This window comes from Neodiprion pinetum, chromosome 1 (assembly GCF_021155775.2).
Source record: "Neodiprion pinetum isolate iyNeoPine1 chromosome 1, iyNeoPine1.2, whole genome shotgun sequence".
Taxonomy (NCBI): Eukaryota; Metazoa; Arthropoda; class Insecta; order Hymenoptera; family Diprionidae; genus Neodiprion; species Neodiprion pinetum.
The window spans coordinates 32,798,399-32,822,614 of NC_060232.1; the positions used below are offsets into that span (position 1 = coordinate 32,798,399).

The window sequence follows — 24,216 nt, forward strand, 5'->3', positions numbered from 1 at the left end:
ACCAACCCCTCACGATCCCGTCTTCTTCCCTTATTCTCTTCTTGTTATCGGCAAACTAACGATAATTGGTTTACTTTGTAAAAACGTCCCTTGCCTATGCGCTGTGGAAAAATTTCAACATGTAGGGTTGGTAAAAATTCTGGAAAAGTTGTGGAAACTGAACCTTGTTTATCCGGATTTTAAGTGAAGTGTCAAATTTGTAAGTACATTGTCGGAATAATCATCCAAAACTATTGTTTTAATCGAACAAGGAATCAATTTTTCTCGTTCAGGATGAAATTGAATGTGGAAAAATCTTTACGGTAATTCTAATGTGAAAATTTTTTAGAAATTTTTTCTATAAACTTATATTATACCAACTGGTAGTCGCTACCTTGCCATTTGTTTACTGCGAACCTTTTTTAACCACGACCGCGTATGTAGACCTTGAATCTCTAATTAATTCGCTCGCGACTTGTCGGGGAATGGGAGGAAGGAAAGAATCATCTGTGGCAGATGAAGCCAGGGATTATTATTCGTTTAACTGTCATTCATGCACGAACATCAGCGGTCTTTTATTTATTCAACAGTTTCTCTGAGAATGGAACAGGCTTAGTTTTTTCAACAAATTAAGCTGATTTTATATACTCATATTCATTAATTGTTGTGTCATCGTTGAGTGAAGAATTTTTTTTTCCATTCGAATCTATGACAAATACCTTATAATACGATAAAATTACGGTAATATACGATAATTTCCGTGTCCTCGATGATATATAATATGTATGTCTACGTTTTAGCCGTACTTCTGGAATAACCAATTTGAGAGTTTGGTGCCGGCGTTTATACGCCGCAGGCTCCCGACTCTTTGTAGCTAAAGGTTCCTCAACCGCGATATACAAATTTTTTTTCCCTTCTCCGCACACACCGCGTGTCTGTGACTATCCTACCTTTAAGACAGATTGAGTTTCAACAGCGCACGTGCTCGGCCTTGCCGTCTATACAACATCGCGACTGTAACTAGGTATCCGCAACGGTGGGGATCCGGAGTTATTTTATTTAATTAGAACCGTTTTTAGAATGATTGATCTGTTCCTCAAGCTTTAAAACCTTGTAATTTGCAGGCAAAAAAAGGCAACCATTTTTCTAACACATCATTTTCACCATTTTTAAAAAAATTTTATTTATCGCGGAAAAAGTCGGTCATTTATATTATACTTATACACATATACAGCGCATCTGTACGTTACAAATGAGTGTCGAAACTCTATATACGTTGGACGTTTGCAATACCGAGGGATGAAAAACGAATCGAACTATTCGTGGATGTAGTTTTTTTTTCCCAGGCATTAAATATATGTATACATGTACGTGTAGACTCCCGGAGGAGGAAGACCGCCGTTCAATTTTATTTCGCCATGGCTGCAGATCTTTTTTGAGAAGCATGGCAGCAGCAGCAGCAATCTGGTCTTCCACCTGCGGTTTACACAATTAGCACCATGTATATATGTATATATTCCAGAGTTTTTTTATGGCTCGCTAAATTATTATACTTTTTCTCTTTAGGCTATATAAGCAGCGGAAAATTGAAAAGAAATTAACAATTTAAAATAGATGGGAATTAGCGAGTTGATTCTGCTGCAGCCGAAAATTATTTACGCGTATATCAATTACGAAATACATATACGGTATATAAACAATTAAACATACGTGAACGTATGCATACGTATAGTCATAACAATAAACTTTGCTATCGACTTAGACGCCGATTGTACATGGATATATTGTTTGTATGCTGTGTTCAATATATATGTATATATATATTGTTTATATATATATAAACGGGTATCGTTTTTATGCCTCTAATACGATTTCAAAACCACTCAACCGGCTTGATTTCGGACTGTGCTGTAGACACGCGGAGCGGTGTACACGAGACGGGTTATTACATTATACGACGAGTAATTAACGAGCTATTAGGTGATGTAGTTTTTTCCTCCTTCTTTTGATTATTCATTGTTTTTTATTTTTTTTTATTTTTTTCCATCTTTTCGGAGTACAATTCCGAATGAGCGAAGTTGGCTACGAGTGGAGCAAATAGACTTGAAAATTACCGATATACGATTCGTAATGATAGATGATATTTATTTCTTGTTTATTATTTGTATTTCTGTAGACTCAAAGGGTATATTGAAAAATTAGAATTTTAAATCGGGAAATGTCGGGAAATTTTACCATTCAAAATCAAGGGCAACCTTAATGTAAACTTTTCGATTTCTTTCAATTCTTATTCCGGTGCACGATTTTGATGACGGAAAATCCTATCTATCACATCCTGTATGATGAATTTCGACTTGCCGCTACGCGACGTGCAACAATGGGTCGCGTTTCGGGTTAACTAATTATTAATTTCTACGATGCGGGTTATTTTCTCAACGAAGACCTTCGAGACTGGTATATTAATATAAGATCGTTACTGCAGACGGCAGGAGCATAACCGGAGTACACCACCTTATAACGTCTCCTCGGCAATTAACTATACGTTTACTTTACGGTCTGGAAGACACGATAGTGGGAGGAAAGCGGGCAAGCAGGCGGGAATTGCCCTCGAGCAGAACGAGGAAGGAGGTGATGGCTATACTCGCATTAAACCTTACAATTATACCCCTTATTACTACGACTCCATATCTATAATAACTGGCAAACAAATCCTTTTTCATACTTGATAGGGGAAAAAATTACCGAAAATAAAATAAAAATGGTCAAGTAAGAGGAAGTAAAGAAAAAATGAGAACAAAAATGAAAATAAATAAACTCAACGGACACGGAACAATACCAAGACACTTGACGTTACGATATCTAATTATTGTACGCATCCGAGTCGAGAGACGCGCAAGTAGCAAAGCGTTAATTATCAATTATTAATTACCATCCTTGGGTTGATTAACGAGTTTAATTAGCGAAAAAGGTAATCTGCAATATGCTGACCTGCAAGACTTGAGCGGGCGCATAGAGGCTGAAATTGTATAAATTAGACGTATCCACCGGCCTCGTCTATTCACTCTGCATCGGATGTTTACTACGTGTATGTGTGTGTGTGTGTGTGTAATATCGTGCAGCTCGGACAGCGGGGCAAGTGAATGAAATTTCATGTAAGAGGAGTGTGCGGCTGTAGTCGCGTGACGAAACAATACGCTCGAGCGAACTGTAGTAATAGCGTAGTAAATTTTCTAGGTATATACACATACATACGTGTAATATACATATTCACAATAAGCAGCAGAAAGACACGCCGCCACGGCCACTGCAGCGTCCTGCACCGACTGCAGCATAAATAAGTCCATAACCAGTCGCGGTGTCAACCTTTCTTGCTCCTTTTTTCCTCTCTATATCAATTTTCCTGCTTCATCTTCAACGTCAAGGCTTCTCTTCGCGACGTATTCAGGTATAGCCGCCGATCTTCACCATCCGTGAATTCAGCAGTCAACAAACCCACGCGGAGAGTACCTAACCCCTTGCAAGGTGGGATTTTTGTAGCAAGAAATATATAGATGTCTGCAGGGCAAAAAGCTGCACTAACATATGCGCGCACGTGCATTTTTTTTTCTTCCTTTTTCTCTCCATCAACTTTATTCTAACTTTTGTTTTACATTTTTTTTTTTTTTTTGTTTTTGCAACTTTTCATTCAACCGACACGTGTCACGGACGCTGCGTTGGTCCTTCGGATGAATAAAGAAAGAAAGGAAGAACGAAGGGAAAAATGCAAAAGAAATAAAAAATGAACGGAGAAATGCTCGTTGAAGTGGAGTGGAATGAAACTTGCGACCGTTGATCGTCGCAGGAGAGAAACTTTCTCCCTCTTGCTCAACTCGCAGCTGTCTCTATTCGACAGTCTGCGTAAGACGTGAATTATAATTATGATGGCAATGATGATAATTATGGTGACGATGATGATTATGATGATCTTCCGCGCCGTTGGATGTGCAGGCAAGACGCGATGCACTTCACGTGGCGGTTCATTTTAGCTACGGTAGAAAAAGTACACGAGGTGTCAGTTGTGCTCTTGCAGTCTCTTTATCCGTTTCTGTTTCTTTTATTTATTCGTAAGTGTATGCCTCACTTTATCCATTGGATGTAAAACTCCTGCCGTTGTCAACGCATGTATAGCTTCCAGATGTTCGTATAGCTCTTGATTTTTCTTTCATCTTTTATAATTTATTTTATTTCGCAAATTTTTTTCATCCATCCTGCATCAACCAAATTTCCTTGGGTCATGTACACAATTGTCAGCCATTCCCGCAGGGAGAGTGGATATTAGGTGTCAGACATCATACACTTTCTCAAGTCACAGTGCCCAGCTGTTTACTATAGGAAATGTCGCAAGTTGGCTGGCGATAAACGTCCGACAGATAGCAAATCACCCGGATCGATGTGAAATTGCATCGGTTATGTATGCACAACTTATATATATATATATATAAATTACATACATTATATATATATGAATATATTTTGCACCTGATATTCTGAAAGCAGGCTTGTCACACTATGTGTACATATAAGCTGGTTCTCGAATTCAACGACCGCTTTCAGCCCATATAAATTGTCATTCGTTAACGATCAACGGTTAGATTTACTTTCGTTTTGCCTTAAGGATATTTTCTTCCCTCAGCGAGTAGTTTTCGCCCATAACATTTATTATGACGTACTCATTTCATTCTTACAGATATTGAAATACTTGCTATCGTTGCGGAAACGCCCCTGTTTGTATATTGCTTCCTCCGATCTCGATACATCTGAAACATGACAATTTCCTTATCGCTCAATTCCCGCAACTCGATTTATCCCGCTTCGTTTCTATTCATTCATCTTGTTTTTTTCTACTAGTTTTATCATCGAGGCAAATCTCTCACACTCAGCGATTCGGTATTCGAATATCCGTGAGCCGAAATACTGCATCGCGTATAGTCGCTTTCATAGATTGATTCGAGCGCACATCTCCGTTACATTCACGACAAGTGTAGAACGTACAATTACCTGGATGGTTTCAGCGTTAACTGATATCGCGGAGACGAGCTAGTAGCCTTGGAAGCGTCGAGTACTCGAGAGCGTTGTATCAACGTTAATATTATTTATCTTATCATGCGAAAATGGAATTTCGAACTAACATTCTTTGGGCCTTGCGTTTACGGCGTTGGAAAAAATCAAGCGTTTTTTTTCGCAGGCCGCGTAGTTTACACGTAACAGACCTACGTAACATCGCGTACGCATAAATTGTTGCTTTGCTTATCGTTTGCCAAAGAGGATGGTGTAACTTCAGAACACGGGCAGTAAAAATCTGTACGCCGTTTGTTCCCACTGGCGCGCATCCGGATCCAGCTGACCGTTCCCCTTGGATCGAAATTACATCCCTAGATGACGTTTTATGGACTTTTTCGTTTGGACCCTCTTCTTCTTGTAATAAGGAGCTCGATGATTCGAGAGACTTGAGACTTGAACTCTGCGTTGATGTTATCCCGCGGCAATTATTATGAACAGTGCAGTGCAGGTGCGGGCTTTACACTTGCACGGTGAGAGAGAGAGAGAGAGAGAGGGAAAGATCAAGTGCGAGCAGTGGGCTTGAGATATTGCCTATAAATGACGTTTGTCGTTGCAGGTTCGAAACCGTTTATTACAGTAAGTAACGGGTGTAACAAAAAATGCAGTTGAAAAGTAGAAGAAAATAGAAGCCAAGAAAAAAACATCGACATTCAATATGCTTAGGTATATAAAATACCGTCCTCTAATTTTATTTAAGCCTCGTCTAAGATAGTATATCTTTGCCCAGTTTAACCTTTGATCTTGGATGGAAATTGTGTCCTCTTCGTTCGACGTTACTGCCCCATGGTCGCAGGCATCGACCAAATTACGCTTTATTTATTTATTCGTCTTACCATTTGCATATACACGTATTAATACATACAAATGAGCAGCAGCGTCGCCAGCCATCAGCCTGCTGCCTTCCGCCTTATGCACGACGCTAGTGAAACTCCGGTTGCAGCCCGCAGGCTTACAACCAACCAACCAACCTCTGCACTTCGCTGCTGCTTTTGTATATATTGCCAACTTGCCGCCAACACTTTGTTAGCCAAATTTTCGGCTTATCCCCACATACGAGTTATTCTGGCAGTGGATTCGCTAACTGCCAATTAAAATCGCCGTCGGCGGCAGTTGGTGCTTCTCTTTTTTCCTACAATTATTAATCTTTGCCTGCAGTGTTATATACACGGATGTATATGTATCAACTGGTATGTGCCTAATACTAAAAGGTTCAGCATGCGTTATCGAAGATTAACATATTTCAATGATATTTGTTTTTGGTTTTTTTCACCGTGACCCTTGGTTTGATCGTAATCGTATCTAACCCTTGACCCACGATTACTGCGGTTTTCGTCACCGCCGTTAAAACTTATTTCCCGCATAACTTATTGCAATATTATTGCGTTTCATACACGGTCTTTTTTTATACCAATTCTAACATCTCATTCTTGCTCAGTGATTTCGACGATACGTCATTAATTAAATTCCACGTTCATTGAACGTGATATTTCATGGTACATAGAGATTCGACGGATTATTATTATCCTGGTCTATCGAATCTTCTGTGCAATAGTTAATCTCATCGAAATGTAATTGAGTTTACTTACGATCGAAGCGTGCGCGGGTGCTCCAGCAGCATGTCATACACATCGCGTGTATGAATGAAGAATAGACGCATTTTAGTTCGTGTTTACACGATATATGTATCGGTGAACCTGCATCCATCCATCCATTAGCATCGGGTCTGCACGGCATGGTGTCAAACCGTATCAAAGGACTGTATAGATATAAATATAATACGCACGAGGCAGACGTAACCATCCTTGTGCTTACGAATATACGTTTTAAACATCTTGATATACGTATAGTCGTGACATTTACGATATTTTATATATATTATATTTATATATATAGATATTTTATATAATATATATATATTCGCAACAGTTTCAAAAGTCTGAAATATCGTATGTGTAAAAAAAAAAAAGAAAAAAAAAGAAACCATTACGGCAGATAAGAAGTCGCGCTGCAGTGTGATGAAGAGGATGATTTTTCGTCATTAGGCAGCGAGCTTGCCAGTTGACAGGTTTCTCTTATCAAGTTGTAATAACCATATAGTTAACCCGCAAATGTAAATTAAAGATAAACAACGGAGCTAGCGAGAGCAGCGTCGTTATCCGCGACAAATCCTGCTGCTGCTGTTGTTGCTGCTGATGCGGTTGCTAAGCCTTGCACGCTACACGATGCCCACTCTCATTATACATGCACGTTGTAGACGTGTGTTTGTACGTATAACACACTCGGCTCTTCCTCCCCCTCCGCCGCACCGGCAGCGACACAATTTACAACAGCGACGTAATTACCCACGTGCAACTGACAGCATCTGTCACTGCACAGACGCTGTTGCGGGCAACGCCTTTATGGCGACGCCAGGTGCCTACCTACACTTAAACGTATCATCGCCTTATATATTATACGCCTCGAGATTCTTGTTTGCAAGCACTGATTTCGACGTTTTTTTTTCTCTTTTTGTACATTCGGAATTAGACACGGGACTAACGCACGATTAGAATAGTATTATTATTTTTATCGTCTTACTTTACCGTATGCTCGACCCACTCACAAACGTATTAATCGTCTGATCAAATCTTACAATACTGACGAAAATTTTTATACGAAATCTTTGTTACAAGAGGTGACCGACTTATTTTTATATTTCCCATTACTCGATCAAGTTGAAGTTAACTGTTTCATCGTTATAATCGTTATGTATTTTATAAATACTTATATGCGTCAGTGTAAAGGAGTAAAAAATTTAGAATAAGCGTTCGCGACGAGTCCTTTTCTTTTTTATAATGAAATTTTCAACAGAGTCAAATCAATTTCCTGAACGTGTGCCAAGAGGCGTGCGCGCAGCGGTGTTTGGAATTTTTTTTCCAAAGAGTTGATAAATTCTTACAGATGACAGGCAGTCGGCAGATGCTTGAAAAAGTTGGAGCGTCGATCGGCGCCCGGTCCGCGGAATAAATATAAAAATTCTTGAATAGTCGTTTTAATTGGCATATAGTTGAATGTCACCGACCGGTGCTACCGCAACAACTCGCGGTAGCTTGAGTGACCATCTTGGATCCGGTGGTCGGTCCCGAAAGTCACGATTTCCCGATACATTATTCATGGGGCAAGAGAATAGGAGGGGGAGGGGGAGGGAGAGGGTAGGGGTCGACCTTGATTTTGGCTCAAGGGCGTTGCGCAGATCCCTTTTCGCATTTTGACGTCACGTACAGAACAACGCATACAATATGCCGCACGTTCATAAACACGTGCGAGAGTTGTTGTTTCTCAGCGGTTTGTAACCTGTTCGTTCGGTCTTCTTGTTGTAGTAGAGAATGACACGCACCATTTGATGCTTCAAAGACCGAATCGCAATCGCTGTCGTTACATTCGCGAATCTTCTAGCAGCGGCATCGCGAATATATTTTTGATTTTTCCCTCAAGTTTGTTTGAGATGTTTATTCTTTTCGTCTTGTTTTCTTTTCTTTTTAACGAAATGGCAAAGCGTGCATTTTATCGTTTTGCCATAGAGTAATAGGTTATTACACCACGAGTCACGGCTACAACTTGTTCGCATTTATTGTACTTAACATTATAGCTGTTGTGACTTATTTATAAAGGACTTTCTCTTTCGCCCTCGTAGCGGTATGTATGCACATACGTACATTGAATACCCCTGCGGGGTGTTGTACCGAAGGCGGAAAATATGTTCCGACCCGTTACAGTTGAACGCTTTATATTATACCTACACGCGTGCGAAATTGTCGGATATTTGAATTTCAAAGAACGCGTAGCTCTGGCTTGCGCACCAGTATATACTTTGTCTGTACTTGTATAATCATTGTAGATACGGAATAATGGATGCAATGATAACGAGGCTTTCCAACTTCTGCCTCTCTATTTAATATGCCAATAAATTCCGCTCTTGCTGGTCTCTCTATCTCTCTCTCTCTCTCTGCACACACACGCACGCACAGTCTTTTTCCGGACATATGTTTTTACATCCTTTTCTCACACCTGATATACCGATACACGTATATTCATTTAACCTGGATACTGTAGGTAAATATACAAGTTTATAAATCAATTTATACAATTATTTTTATTATCAACTATTATACCGACTTTATTCGTTGATCGTTTAACATAAGTGAAGAATTCCGTGAATGTTACCACGCTGGTTATAGGTACACGAACGAGCTTCAAGCTTCTTTTCAATTCCCGTAGCGTAACGCAAGCTTCGTAACTAATTATTCGAACAGCACGCAAGTAAGAAGAAAAAAGAAAGTTGTGCCTGATATCATGCCGTATGTGACATAGGAATGTGATAATACGTCGATTACCGTCGTTGTAACCGATAACAATATTATATTTCTTCGTCACGTAAAATTTGTCGTGTTTGCACTCGTTCCAGCGGATAATAATCTCCGATTGATTCATACATCGTCGCCGATACGTCGTTAATTGCGGCAGAGCAGTATATATTTATGCATTGGTAGATGTGTAGGTATATCCGCGTTTTAGTCGCACACGTGGTGGCGTACCGAAAGAGACGCGAGACGGATCCGTGTAACCGGCTATATGCGCATAATGTAACGTCCCTGCGCGCATTAGACGAATCGTGAGAACAGGTGCAATGCATTCGTCCGATTATTTGGGGAATCCGGTCGGGAAATCTAGGTTGTCTCGTCTGCACGCACGCGTAAGAAAATGAGGAAGAGGAAGAGGAGGTGATGATGGAGATTTCGGAAAGCGCGCGTGCCGTGCAAGAATTCGGGGTGAAATTTGTTCCTCGTCTCAATATACCTGCGATTCTCCGTCAATTACAATCCTTGTCGTCTGTCTTTTTGCGCACGTGCGTGTGCTCCTCGATCGCAGACGTGACGGCATTATCGGCTACGGGTAATCGTGCGGAAATGTTAATAGTTATAAATAATAAATAGTAATGTAAAAAATAATAGCGATATCGTTGCACAAGCGCGAACGACGTGGATGACAAAAAAATGACGCGCAGATATTTAAATGAAGATAATAGAATGCGGGAGAGAGACGCGAACAACTGTCTACTCTGGTCTAGCCTCGCGACGAGTTCTACTACTAAATTTAAGCCGCGGGTTACTGGACCTTACGTAATCCCGTGCTAAGATTAGTTCCCTCCGTCCAACCCCTCAGATTTAGACTCGACTCGACGAATCTAATTTCCCAGGTTGGTATTTACATCAACATTTTTTTTTTTAATTTTTTTTTTTTTTTCTGACCCTAATTGATCACTCGGGGTTGATATTATTCCACACGTTTTTCAGGCTCCTTGTAGAGTCCCTTTACCGATGTTTTACAACATTTAAAGAATCGATTTTGGTTAGGAAAATTGAAGGAATTTTTTCTGCGACCCATAAACGATACCTAGAAATTTTTCTTTGCGCTTTTAGAACTCATCGTCGAAGCAGGATATAACTTTTTTCGAGCTGGAGTGAATGTTGACCCTGTGTCACAATTAGGAGATTCTATCAAAGTGTGACCAATTAGAGTTTAATTTTTTTTTTTTCATTTTCACAACATCTCCCTTCTCTGATATTGTCACGCGTGCTCTCTTCGTTCAGTTCAAAGCTGATGACAACGATTGATTCGGGGCTTCGGAATAGTGTCGGGACTTTTCCGATAGTTCCTCGTAATTGCTCGTGTATGCGAATTTTTAATTTAGTTTTTTTTTAACCACGTTTTTGCATTTAGCTCGTGCAACTGCAACTGCTGCAGTTAAATTGCAGAGAGGCAGATTCGCGATGCAGGATTAATCGAGAATGCACGTGTCTGCATGTACGATCGACCTCTGAACTTGCGGGCTTTTTCGCCCGTCACACGCTATGCGGCCCGGTAAAACTTGATGAGATTCGAATATCCGCGGCGGTCGTATCGCGTCATGCGTTTTTTTCACCCCCCCAACAAAGTGCAAAAGGCATCGCTCCGTTTTTGCAAATTATATCTACACGAGCCGTCGTCGCATCGTGAGCAAACGGGCGAGCCCCTGTCACCTTGGAATTAAACGGTCGAAGACGATAATTACGGATACGCAGGCAGCGTGATTAGGGAAGAAAATGCGTGTAGGTACACATGTTAAGTTTGCAAGTATGACGTTTTATTTGATATACATTCTCCCGGACATTAGGCTTATTAGCAGACTGTGCGGGTGTCCTAAGAGAACGGTTCGAAGTGTCCGGACGTAGCGTACAAAGCGGCTTACCCGTAAATTGGATTAAACTAGAGCAGAGTAGGGTAAAGTGAATAGACAGAGAAAAAGGAAAGGAATAACAAGTAAGTAGGTATGAGAAGAATAAAACTGAATTATCGGGTTAAAGTATAACGCTGGGTATATAGCGAGGGAGATACGTACTCAGATGTAATATAATTTACTCACTCTAATAGCAACAATAATGATTTGAAATTAAATAGTTGTAAATTGTCGAAATAATTCTACATTAATTAGCGAGCAACTTTAATTTAATATACGTACAATAATTTGAAATGAATTTTTTTTATCGTCCGGGGATCTGCGGTGCAGAACCACGTGTGATTCAGCTGTTACTGTGTGGTTTTCAGGTGTGATTTTTCTGGTTGTTATAGAAGAGAAAAGGTGCAGAGTCACTGTATCGGTTTCACCACAAAGCAACACCGACGATTCTAGCGAGCATAATTATTGGTCAGGTCGAGTTACACGGGTGTAGTACATTTTTATGGTAAATTTATTGCGAATAATTGTAAACTGTATTATGCTGTATTATATATAGCAAGGATTTCAAAGGATCTTTCAAAAGTAATGCGAGTAGCTACTGACAGGTCAACTTGTAGGTGTTCGTATAATTTGGAACGATTTTTATCTTGTTTAGAAATTTTCGAATTTCCTGACGTTCTTCCGCTGCGTTGTCTTTGATCGAAATTAAACGGCAAATTTTTTTACCTCGGTCCTTTAAATTTTGTAACGGTGCACAGCAACGGAGGCGAAATGTTGGAAGGGAGAGCGTTACCCTGACGGCGTTGAAGGTGGCGAAAAGAATAATTAAGCGTGACCCACCTACCCGCCTTTTCCTATCTGCCTACCCAGCCCGTGACGTCACGATGCGGCGTAGCGAAATAGGTCGTTGACACTGCTTGCAAATTGCAAAGGGGCGGGGCGTGGAGCGACGTCGTCTCAACGAACACCGCGAGTGGATCCAACCGCCGTCGATGTTCCGGCGCGTGTTAGCCTTGCGGCCGGTTAAACGTCCCTTACACACGTCTGCTCGACTATCGAGCTTGACGTCGGCTGAACTGTGCCAAAGAAAACTCCGGTGGGAAAATATAGCAACGAATAACGCAAGCTCGACGGCTGAGGCACGTGTTTTGCCGACCACGTGCTAATTACCCGACGGACATTTCATCCTGCGACTGTCGAAAAACGGAGCGGACAAATTTGCGATCTTTAGCCGTTTCGCCTAATACCTTCGCTCGTCCGCGCGGACGACAATTGGGACAGTAGGGCCCCGAGGAAAGTGGAATACAAGGAGAAGCGGAAGCACGTGGGGTATTAAATGTCAAATGAGCCAAATGGCCGTGACGTCGACGGCGTATCTACGAGAAGCCGGCCCAACACTCAAGCTAAATATGGAACCACCGGCTAGCTGTTCGGTTATTTTCAGATACCGCGAGTATCTCTCTTTACGCTTCGTCGTGTAGCTTGCCGCAAATGTATATAACCTACGGTTGAACGGTGGTTAAACTGCAGGCTCTGTCCTTCTTCTGCCCGGACATCTCAACCCTTATTTTTCGAAAAAGTCTCACTTACGCGGAGATTCGCGCGCAGTGTCGCAGATCATCAATTTCTCACCCTGTTTACGGAGTATCGAAAACATCGGTTTTCTCACGAGCAGCCGCAGTTTCATCAGAGACGAAATCCTTTTACCACCTTCTTGGCTGACGCGATTCCGTAACAGCGCGGTTTTGCCTACTGACCAACACCGGAACCTACCAGGCGCATAAACTAGCGCCGATTTCTCGTTTTTGCGGTCCTCCAAACGGACCACCACCACCAGGGCTGCTGGACCTGGAAAAGGACCGGTTCTACGCGGATCAGTCCTACGACTGATCAGTTCTACAAGTTTGTTTCTATAAGTTGTGGTCCTACAAGTTCGATTCTACATGCGGCAGTCCTACAAGATCGTTTCTCCAGATTCGTTTCGGAGAAGGACGATCAATTCTACAGAAATCAGTTCTACAGGGCAAATATTTTACAGAATACGTCCTGCAGACTTGTTTCTATAGAAATATTTCCGGAGAAGCGGACTTGTAGGACCGCCACATGTAAGAACGAACCTTCGCAAAAGAATCTGGAGAAACGAACTTGTAGGAACGAATTTGTAGAACCGTTTACTGGTAGGCCTGATCTGTGTAGGACCGATACCCTCTCCTTCACCTCATCCTCGGCGCAGTTGACTACCGGGAAATGGGACAACGCCGGGGAATCCGAATAGTCAGTGTACGACTTACTTGAAATCATGAGGAAAATGTCGAACGGTTATGTATGATACTTGCCAGCATTTACCATCTATATGTATACTGCGTCTCATTTTTGATGTGTAGAAAGATGCGCTGCAAGAAAATCAAATTGAAATCACGAATGGCTGGTTCGATCCTTGTTGAGGGACTTTAGTGCATTGTGGTCTCAACAAACCCGGTTGATCCTTGAGTTTTCGCTTCATATGCATAGGGAAAATTCGTAAAAGTTGATTGAAAACGTTGGAGGCGTGACATTTGTAGCTACCTGCGTTTTAAATGCCCTGCCAACGAAGGCTTATTGTCCTATGAGCGAATAAGAGTAACGATACACCAAATTCTGATCGGTAGAAACTCTGGCTGGTTATATACGTGTAATAGCGAGTGGTCCGCGGGAAAGGATAGGATAAGGAAAGCTGCTCTCATTTTTCTAACAAAGCCGATGCGTATACAAGATACTGATAGATATACACGACACACCGTGTCGTGAAATACTGGTATATAACTTACGCCTGCGCAAAACGAAACGCCGGCGATTCATTATTTAAATATCTGCAAAGTCTGGCATGACCTCGAGGGAGTCGGAGAGGGAGAGAGAAAAAAGAGAGAAAGAGAGAGACAGCGAGAGAGAAACGTCGTTCTGGGTCCACGTGTACTCCAAGGTCCTCCTCCTCCCACCAATTCCAAGTTTACGTAACGCCTAAGAAACGCCGGTCGCCAGAGGATGGGGCTGTGCTTTATTCTCTTATTTTTAATTCCCTGCGAGATCGGAGATTTTATTCGAATGCGCGAATGTCAGCAGAGTTCGGATGTAACCGGGAGGGAAGTTGATGGCTCTTCGAAAGCGCGAATGTCTGACGCACGGAACTAAATGACACGACTCTTTGACGCCGTGACGGCATTCATTTGACTCTCAATTATTTGGTGAACCACGATCATTGCGCTGAATGACTTACAGCTGGAAACCACTTCCAATTTCCGGATATTTTTCCCTTCACTCTTCACTTATATATGATATCTCCAAAATGTCGTGTTAAACTGCAATGATGTTTCAACATGCCTGCGGTTTTCTTCGACAGTTCTATGATCTCTCACAAACATAGCTGTGACCTCCCAACGTTGTACCAACGGAATTGTGCTAACTCTTTCTCCGGTACCGTAAACTTTAATGTCAATAATACAACGTGTCTAATTGCGGCTAAATATGTTCTCCCAAGATCGTGGTTGGTTTATGATTGAGCCCGGATTCAGGTTATTATACAATGGTCTTTGAAACTTGGAAAGAATTCCTGGAACAGCGCGGTTTTGCCTACTGACCAACACCGGAACCTACCAGGCGCGAAAACTAGCGCCGATTTCTCGTTTTTGCGAGAAACTTTTAATCCAATGTCTCGGGAATTTCAAACTATTAAATTCACTCTACGCGGCATTCGGTTCTCGAGCTCGTTCGTGCTCATGAACAGCGTATAAAAATAATGTCCGAAACGGAAATTAAAAACAATTACACAAAGTTGTTTGAAGAAGAAAGAAGTCTGTCGTGTTCACGAATTCTTCTCAGACCTCTGAAAGATCAGAGAAAATCTGGGACCGATCTTTCGGTTCTCGTTACCTTAACTGTAACCTATAAGACGAAACAGCGAAATCCTTCGTTGAATAAGCGGCGTTGAACTGGCAAAAGCCGTGGACTAACTTACACCAGGTATACGAAAACGCGTTTCTCGACGTCGAAGGTCGACGCTTTACCGCATGTCATTGCTGTACGTGTGAAAGAAACGGCTTTCCAGGCAAAGGTCATCCTGGAAGTCGTGAGTTACAAAGTCCCATTCATTGAGCAAGAACGGTTGCGGTGGTTTCGCGTCCTTGTCGCGGTCTGTTAGCCCTACGCGGTTTACGATCTTTGGAGTTTAGCCCCATGCACTTGGACGCTGAGCCGCGGGACCCACTCTCACTTTTTCACTTACCGCAGCAGGTTCTCTCAACGGTTATCGACGACGACTCTACGGTTCAACGGACACCGCGAACGCCTTCATTCGATGGAAAATCCTCTCTTCCTATCTCGTTTCCATCACAACCGTTGGACGGTAATCCTTTACCCACAGCCTTCGTGGATTTTGACCATGCATCGTGGTTTCAAGTCCCGATGAATTCGTAATGCCACCTAGTTTATCATCGCTGGCAGTCGACGACCATCGGTGTTAGTACCTACCTACCTTCCTACCTTCCTATCTACCTACTCGCGCCAATGATCAATCCATGGTTTTCGCGTTTGTGAGGCCTGACTTTCGTCCGTTTGTTAGTTCTTCTTCGGCATGCTGCGCGTTCCTTCCCGGTCAGCACTCTCGACAGCTCCCCCAAGCCTTAGCTTCGCCCGAGTCCTCCGAGGGGTTCTTTTATTGTTGGGCGTCAGCATTCCGGTACAAAGCATGCCTGCAATATCTATTCTCTCCGTAGACGAATACTTTATTTTCTCTTGGGAATACCAGCTCCTCAGTACTCTCCTTAGTCGGTCAGTCGGTTGAATTTAGTGACGGTGTATTTTATACCTTACTTTTAGTCTACAGCTAAGTGAACTGATGTTATTACATGTAGGTAATACGTATAATTGTTGATGTACTGCGGTACATCAATGCAGCGACATTGATTAAAATACTGGAGGATCTTACAGGCTGTAGTATCATCATAAATTACTAAATTCATAAGCGTATTTACGTATTCGTTTTCCTCTGCTGCAGTTCGTCCGTGGTGCGTACGCCGGTATGAACAAAGTTTCTCTTTGATATGAAGCTTTCAAACGTAAGACGTAAAGCTTACGCTATGCGAACTGATAGAACGAAGTTTTGATGCGTCGGTCTATTTTAATAAAACTTACGGGTTGTACTACAACTGTCGTCATGAGAGTTCGCGACCTTCGCAATCGTAGGTTTGAAATTGCATGTAAAATCAGACGCACATGTTGATGTTGACATTCCAATTTTATCTTATTTATGTTATCAACGACTTGATACAATAATATTTTATTTACTAATTTCTTATTTATAGTCTGTAACATCTAACGCATAATCTATGTATCGCCAGTCGCTCCCATTGACTTTTCTGTCGGATTTGTACACTGTTCCGAGAAATTAGAATTTCAGGTCACCGGAAACGCGGGTAAAGCAATGGAGGGGAAAATGGCATCTGAAACTAATGATCTTTGGCCTGTAGCCACTCTAATCAGTGATATTTTCTGTTTTTGTTTCAGCAAGGGAACGGTTTCCGTCATCGAGCAGCACAGACGACGACCAAAGCGGATCAGACGTTGAACATGAATCCGCGGGAATGCGAAACGGCAAAGCCCACTCGGGGATGCTCCATTCCGGAACTCATTCCGTGCGCAAACGTCGTGGTAACCTACCTAAACACTCCGTAAAGATACTGAAGAGATGGCTTTACGAGCATAGGTACAACGCGTATCCGAGCGACAGCGAGAAACTCACCCTCAGCCAAGAAGCAAACTTAACGGTACTTCAGGTCGGTGGCTTTCGGGTTTATAATCGTTCACTTTCTCATCGCGGGCATGCAGATGCACGCACAGCGAGTATTTCAAAGTAACGAACAAGTAACGTAATTTAAAAAAGAAAAAATTTCAATCCCTGCAGGTTTGCAATTGGTTTATCAACGCGAGGAGACGTATTCTACCTGAGATGATCAGGCGGGAAGGTCACGATCCTCTACAGTATACGATATCTCGCCGGGGGAAAAAAATGGCTGGTGGAAGTCATCAGCAGGCTTCGAGTCTTAGTCCACGCGCAAATCAAACATGGGATCCCTTGGCTGGGATGAGCGCACCCAAGAGAAGCAGGGATCACGATTACGATGATGCTGCCGGACTCATGTACAGGTGAGACAACATCTGACTCAATTAATTTCCGTTGAAGACAGTTTTGGTCCATGGTTTTTACACGCAAATTTGTTGCGAAGCGAGATACTTGATGAATCGCATGACAATTACGGAGAATCTTCAATTAGGAGTTGGATGAAAGTATGTGAAAAAATTACGTTATGTTGTTAATTTAACTATTTTTTTTCGCCATGTTCAGGAGTGAGGAAGACAGTCCAAACGATTACGAAAGCAGTTCACACAGCGAGGAAGAGCGACCTACGACTCAGTGGCCTAGCGTGATCGTCTACCCGTATTCCGAAACCAAAGTCGAGCACAATAATCAACTGACCTATGGAAATCCGATTACTCACCCTGCCCGCAGAGGGTAAGCATTAGATCAATTACCTGCCCTAAATACCTCGCATGTGATGTTCGGCTTTTGTAGGTGAAGTTAGAATAAGAAGTTATAGAATTTTCTTAATAATAACGAAGGCACAAATAAATGGAATAATTTTCGATAAATTACCCTTACACTCGTTCAAGTAGTAAAATTGACGGTAGTTTGTTGTTACTATTTTAAAAAACTTTGCCGAAATGAAACTAGCCACCTGCAGTGTGGTTCACAAACATTTTAAACATTAGTAACAAGGAGTTTGAAAGACTTGTTGAATAAAGCCACCAGGACTAATGGCGTCTGACCAACAACCTTAATTTTAGGGATGACCACGTCACTACTGTAAGTGAGGCTGCATATTGGAGTGCTCCCAGACAGCATTTGACGACAACGCCAGACGTGCAGCATGAAACAGAAGTATACAGTACGCACAGCCCGCACAATGACGAAACTCCACCTCCGACACCCCCTGAAGAGGATAAGGACAAGTTCAAGTGCCTGTATTTGTTAGTGGAGGCGGCTGTCGCTGTGCAGCAGCAGGAAAAGGAGCGTGAAGGGACTGTAGTTTAACGTCATTTACTGGGTGCACTATTGCGTTACAGGGACATAATATGGCGCACGTCGGAGTGAGAGTCACAGAGTGATGTTTTTTTTTAATACCTCGAGATTCAGTGCGCCATTTAGTGATTGAAACTGAAAAATAGCAAACAAGAGGTAAACTAAAACGCGTTTAGGCTGTTCATACGGTTACTTATAGACGTATAGGGAAACAACACGGACATGTTTTACACGATTGACTTATGATTGCCTCCAAAATACTGTTATATCTTCGAAGAAGTCAAACCCTGAAGACTTATGCCGAAGGATACAACGTTTGCGGCTTGGTTTGCAAATGAATTAAAACAATATCACACCTATCGTGTGGTTCAGAAATATCAATGAAGCAATTATTATTGATAAAAACTAGTGAACTCAGACAGGTTGATTTTTTCCTGATATTTTTATCGTGCAATTACAAACAATGGAGACCTGCCAGAAAAAATTTTCAAACTATCTACCGGAAGGCATTTATTCGTGCTGCTCGTTAATGAAGCTTTTGAACAAATGCTTTGAAATAAAACAATTAGAAAAAGGTAGCTATTTATGTAATTGTAATAAAACACAGTAAGCCGCACATAGAGTACGTGACAAATTAACTGAATTATTTAGTGGAAAAATGGTGAAGCAATGACTTTTCGGTGTGCGGAAGGTATATCATGATGTTGCTAAGCTCTGCTAATGCAGTTTCAAAACATTTGTTGTTTATACGCGAGGTGTGCATAAAAAATTTTAAAGAATGAATATTTTCTCTGCGCGCATATCAATTGGAACAAATTTTGGGATTAACAAAAAAGTAGGTCTGACACTAAAGACTCGTGTCTTTGTACGTTGTTGAAAATACTTTATTTTCTTACACTACATACATATACAAGTAAATGTTGACACGAATTTTTTTTTTTTTTTATGTTGTTAGTGTCGTTGTTTCCCTTACTTATGCTTTTTCTTCCAAATATTATCTTCTGGGCCGTACCATCGATGCAATTAGATGCGTAAAAACGGCGCTTGGAAATATCTTTGGAAGTTGCATTTATAACCGCCAATTTCGAATGGCTGTTGACGAGAACGAAGAGATCGTTAAAAAACGAAAAAAAAAAACAGTATGTTTTTAGAGGTAAAGCTAAAACAAGTCTCACTTTTGGGTTCTTAAAAAAAAAAATTATTTGATTTAGATCTTCTTCAGGGGAACGATAATTTCATTGATATGTTGTATTATGTTTCTCGCGGCGTTGATTGTGTTTCGTAAATTGTCATTTGAACATTTATATTGTATGTTTTGAAATAATGCATATACACGCACGATGTATAATGTATTCATTATATAACTCAAACTATCTGTTCACATCGGCAAAATGTGCATTGAAAGCGAAATACATGTAATGGAATTACTTAGCAATAACAATATATATTTGGACATTTGATATTCTTTACGAATACGCGCGAAAATGGTGGCAATGTGAATTGATAAATTTATAAACGTATGAAATTTTTTCCTAATGCAGAAAGTGATTCCTAAATGTAACGAGGAAGATATGTATACCGCAGTTATTTAGTTTATAATTACGAGGATGTTGAGTGATTTTACTGACCACACGAGGTTATTGGTTATTTACCTAATAAAACTGATTGCTGAGTGATGACGTTTTCTTTAAACAGTCTTTCCTGGTCAAGTATGGGTATGATTTTCTATTTCATCTTCGTTTAACGATATGTATAATTATCACATATCGTCGGTTGTTCATTGTTCGTTTAAAGAAAGAAACCGATTGATTAATCAGTTTTTTTTTTTTATTATTCCTAACGGATTTGTGTTCGATTTTTCTCTTTTTTTTCTTCCTTTTATTTTATCCAATCCGTTCACTTCCACCACCCTATTACTAATGAATTCATATCAATTATTATTGTACCCGTTATTAACTGATGCTCAAGATAGCTTCTTCTTTGACATGTTTATTTAAAGAATTATGGATTTGCAGTTGAACAATTTTGATTGAATATCGTATCCAGGTTCGTTTTTGTTAGAAGATGAAACGCATAAATTGAAAGGTTTCAATTTCAAAAGAGTAAAAGTATCGTTTGAATATATTAGACATTCTATTATTTATTATTTTACACGTGCTGGTAGCAGCTTTGGTTAGTAGTGAAATTGATATGATTTTTCCTGTCGAACTTTGCATAGTCAAGTTCGAAGAAACACATATTCAGTACTTTGGCAGCGCTTAAGTGTTTCAAACGACGATAACGAGTAATTGACTTGTAGTTCTGAATCCAAAGATACTCAAATTTAGTTTACAAAAAAATATGAATATGAAACAACCTCGGCCTGTGGCGTTTTAAATTCTGTCAACCACAATGCGAACCTACTTTGTCTTGGTATTGATTCGTTCATTGTTACGAGAATATTTTTAAATAACAAAATATTAGAAAATGGATTTAAAAAAATTGAAAAACTACGAAAGGAAAAAACTGTTATACGTTATATAAAAAGGTTTTATATCGCGAAAAATTGGTACAAACACCAAAGACTTACTTAATTAAATACTATAATTATTAATGATCATGCAGATATCGATCAGATTTCGATGATAGGAATGTGTGAGCCAGCGTTTCTCGTTTTCCTTTCTTTCTTTTCTCTTGTTTCTTTTTTCTTCTTAATATAATACGTGTTGTAGTTGAGTAGCGATCATTTGTTAGATGAGCTCCAATGAAACTGAAACAAGAAAAGTTGTTGTATGTACAAATTACTATGCAAATTTATTTTAGTATATAACGATTGTTAAGATTAAACCGTAGATATAGCTTAGTAATCTATATACCCTAGATTTCACTATTACGAAGAAAAATACAAGAGCTCCGCGTCGAATCCTTTCACAGGCTGTGTTGTAAATATAGCCACAGATCAATTACACACTGAACTTTAACAGGGGTAATCATTTTCAGAAAGTTCAACTCTTAGTTCATCAGGGTTTAACATTATTTTTATCACCACTCAATTTTTATTAAGTTAAGACATGAATAAGTTTATTATAATTTTATTTGCCATGTGCAAAAACTTCCTCAATCTAGAAAGAATAACAATTATTTTTTTTCGTCTTTCTCCGAACGTTTGCATTTTTTCTTCAATATCTCTTTTCGTATTACCTATGTACTGTAAACCAAATGATAAATGTAACTTTTTTTTCTTCCTTCATATTTTTTTCATGGTCTGTATTACCTATTTCGTGATTTTGTGCATGGTGTTGGGAAAACCTGGTAACTTTGGCGTGAATGATACTGATCTGTGGTTATATGCAGGCACACGTATACTCGCATATATACATGCATATAGATTTAAGTGCTCATCTCTGATCCCATTGAAAAAAAAAAAAATGAAACAAATATTATCCCCGTTGTCACAAAAGGTAGTGCTCATTTATTATTAACTAATCTTATAAGCAACCCTAGTTTCGCTGAATATTTCTTTTTTCGCGAAAGCAAAAAGAAATTGAATATTTTTCATAACACGAAAGTCCGATGCGGTTCGTTGCTGGTATATGGTTGTTGATTATTGGCGAGAATTTAAAATTAAATAATATTGTTATCTATTAATAATTGTAGAAAAGAATCGAGATACGTTTATATACAAAAAACATAAGGAAAACGAAAACAATAAAAATGAAAAAAAAGAAAAACCTGTGGTTCTAGGTAGAAAACAAGAAGGAACGCTATTTTTTTTCTAACCAGTGCGCACTGCCATAGTGTCCGAAGTGTCTTAAAAGCGTTTACACTTATATTCTGTCCAATTCATATGCATCGTAGAGCATTTTCATTGTATTTGCGATTTTGCTGAAGCTGATATGGATAGATTATAGTGATAAACGAATTTTACATAAGATACGTATATCAGTAAAACAAAATGTTGAAAGAAATGTAATACTATTAAACTGGGAGTGCGATTGTCTCTTACTTTTTATACAGCTACGTTTTATTATCGTAGGCAAGCCAACTTGAATTTTTTTTCCGAAAGAAATGTCGAATACTGTAAAACTAAAACTTAACTGAGAAGGTATCCCGCACTTGAGTTCCTAGACCCTAGACAGTTATACATATAGACGACCTCACCAACTAATGAACTAGTTTAATTTTAATTATTGTAATATTCAACTTAACAATTGTTACGATAAATAAGTACGTTGATAATAGGTAAGCACACACAAGGGTGCCTTCTTTCAGAGGTCCTTCCTCAAAGGACTTCTTGGCATAACTATAGCCAGCTCTATAATCGGGTGTTTTTATCTGTAAATGTCGGGCGATTTTCCGTAGTTCGAATTGCTGTTTTATACGATGACGTGCGTGAAGGGAAAATCGTTTGCTATTATTATATCATTCGATTGTATTGTTGGTTGTCTGTTCATAACGTTGAACCCCTAAAGCTTAAGTATTATTTTATAAGCCAAACTGAGAAAAAACAAAACAATGCTCTTCCCAAATGCATCAACTTATCAATGCAACTTGACACATTTTTTGTACGAGATGAAAATTTTTGTAATAAAAAAACGACTATTAAAATCCAATAAAAATATAAGTATAATCGTAAATGATGAATAATTTTAATAGATAATATAGGGAAGGGCATCACACTGTGTAACAGATTCTTACCTGGAGTCGTCTTGCTACAGGCATTATATGTACACCCAACCAAATATAGCGCTGTACGAAATTGGGGGAAAAACGTATTTAGATCTATATCACCTTGAGCATAACAAAAGAAAAAAAAGAAACGAAAAAACTATACATATATTAAAGCAGTAAACACAGATACGCTCAACTATTGATAATTTATTACATAGTTACGGAATAGAAGAAAAGGAGGTTCAACTATTGAAAATAAATATATCGTTAGACAATAATGAAAAACGTTAATTACCTAATGATTAAGTAATTTTAAGTTGAATTGCGTATGTATGTACAGGTGCCATAACAGGACATACGATCGTATCGTTAATTACAATTAAATGCAAGTAATCATATTTAATATGTTATTTACTCATTTTCTCAATGAGTACACACTTGTTTGTCTCAATTTGTAAGCGATTTGTTGTAATGTCTTATGCTATCCTAATGCAATTGCGATAACTTTTAAGCGACATTGCCGGTATTGTCGAGGTTCGACGCCTTGTGTATTTGGAGTGATATACTGTGGGAGTCAATAATTCTCTTTTTATTTTAATTGAAAAATTGTAAGCAGGACACGCGTCAATTTCACCGCGAAGTTCGGGATTCTATCGTTTTGTTTCTTTCATTTTAATTATAACACATGGTGAAAATTCAAACGTACTAATATGTTTGTTCGTTTGTATTTAACAGAAAAATATTCATCAATGTTATACTCGCTTATATTCATGCTTACGTTTAGTTTTTGCGAAAAGAATCGATTAGATTCCTGTGATACTTTATCATACATTTATTGCTCCACTTTATGGCGACAGCCGGATGTTTTTGCAATTGTATTACGGTGCAGGTCTTTAACGTAATTTAGGCTTAGTCGTATTATAGTAAGCTATTATCCGATTCGCAGACCTACAATAAAGCATGTTGTGAATTTTAAACATTTATTTTCTGTTCATGAATTACTTCACTCTCGAGAATAATGCGAGCTATTCCGGTGCTACAAGAAGAGCGTAAAGACATTTTCAGATAACTTGGACTTTACATCATATTGCGGAATGTGCTTTTAAGCATGGGATAAAAT

The 24,216-nt window shown here is 39.7% G+C and overlaps 1 protein-coding gene across 3 annotated transcripts in view; it reads left to right on the plus strand.

Annotated features, from left to right (window-relative positions):
* The window catches only part of LOC124223832 (homeobox protein TGIF2), an 82,322-nt gene extending 58,249 nt beyond the window's left edge, over nucleotides 1–24,073 (plus strand). For all 3 annotated transcript variants that reach the window (XM_046636152.2, XM_046636159.2, XM_046636141.1), the window contains 4 exons: nucleotides 16,874–17,142; nucleotides 17,271–17,512; nucleotides 17,712–17,879; nucleotides 18,212–24,073. In XM_046636152.2, the coding sequence (XP_046492108.1) occupies nucleotides 16,874–17,142; nucleotides 17,271–17,512; nucleotides 17,712–17,879; nucleotides 18,212–18,458 (926 nt within the window). In that variant the 3' untranslated portion in view covers nucleotides 18,459–24,073. The remainder of the gene's footprint in view (nucleotides 1–16,873; nucleotides 17,143–17,270; nucleotides 17,513–17,711; nucleotides 17,880–18,211) is intronic.
* The last annotated feature ends 143 nt before the right edge of the window (nucleotides 24,074–24,216 follow it).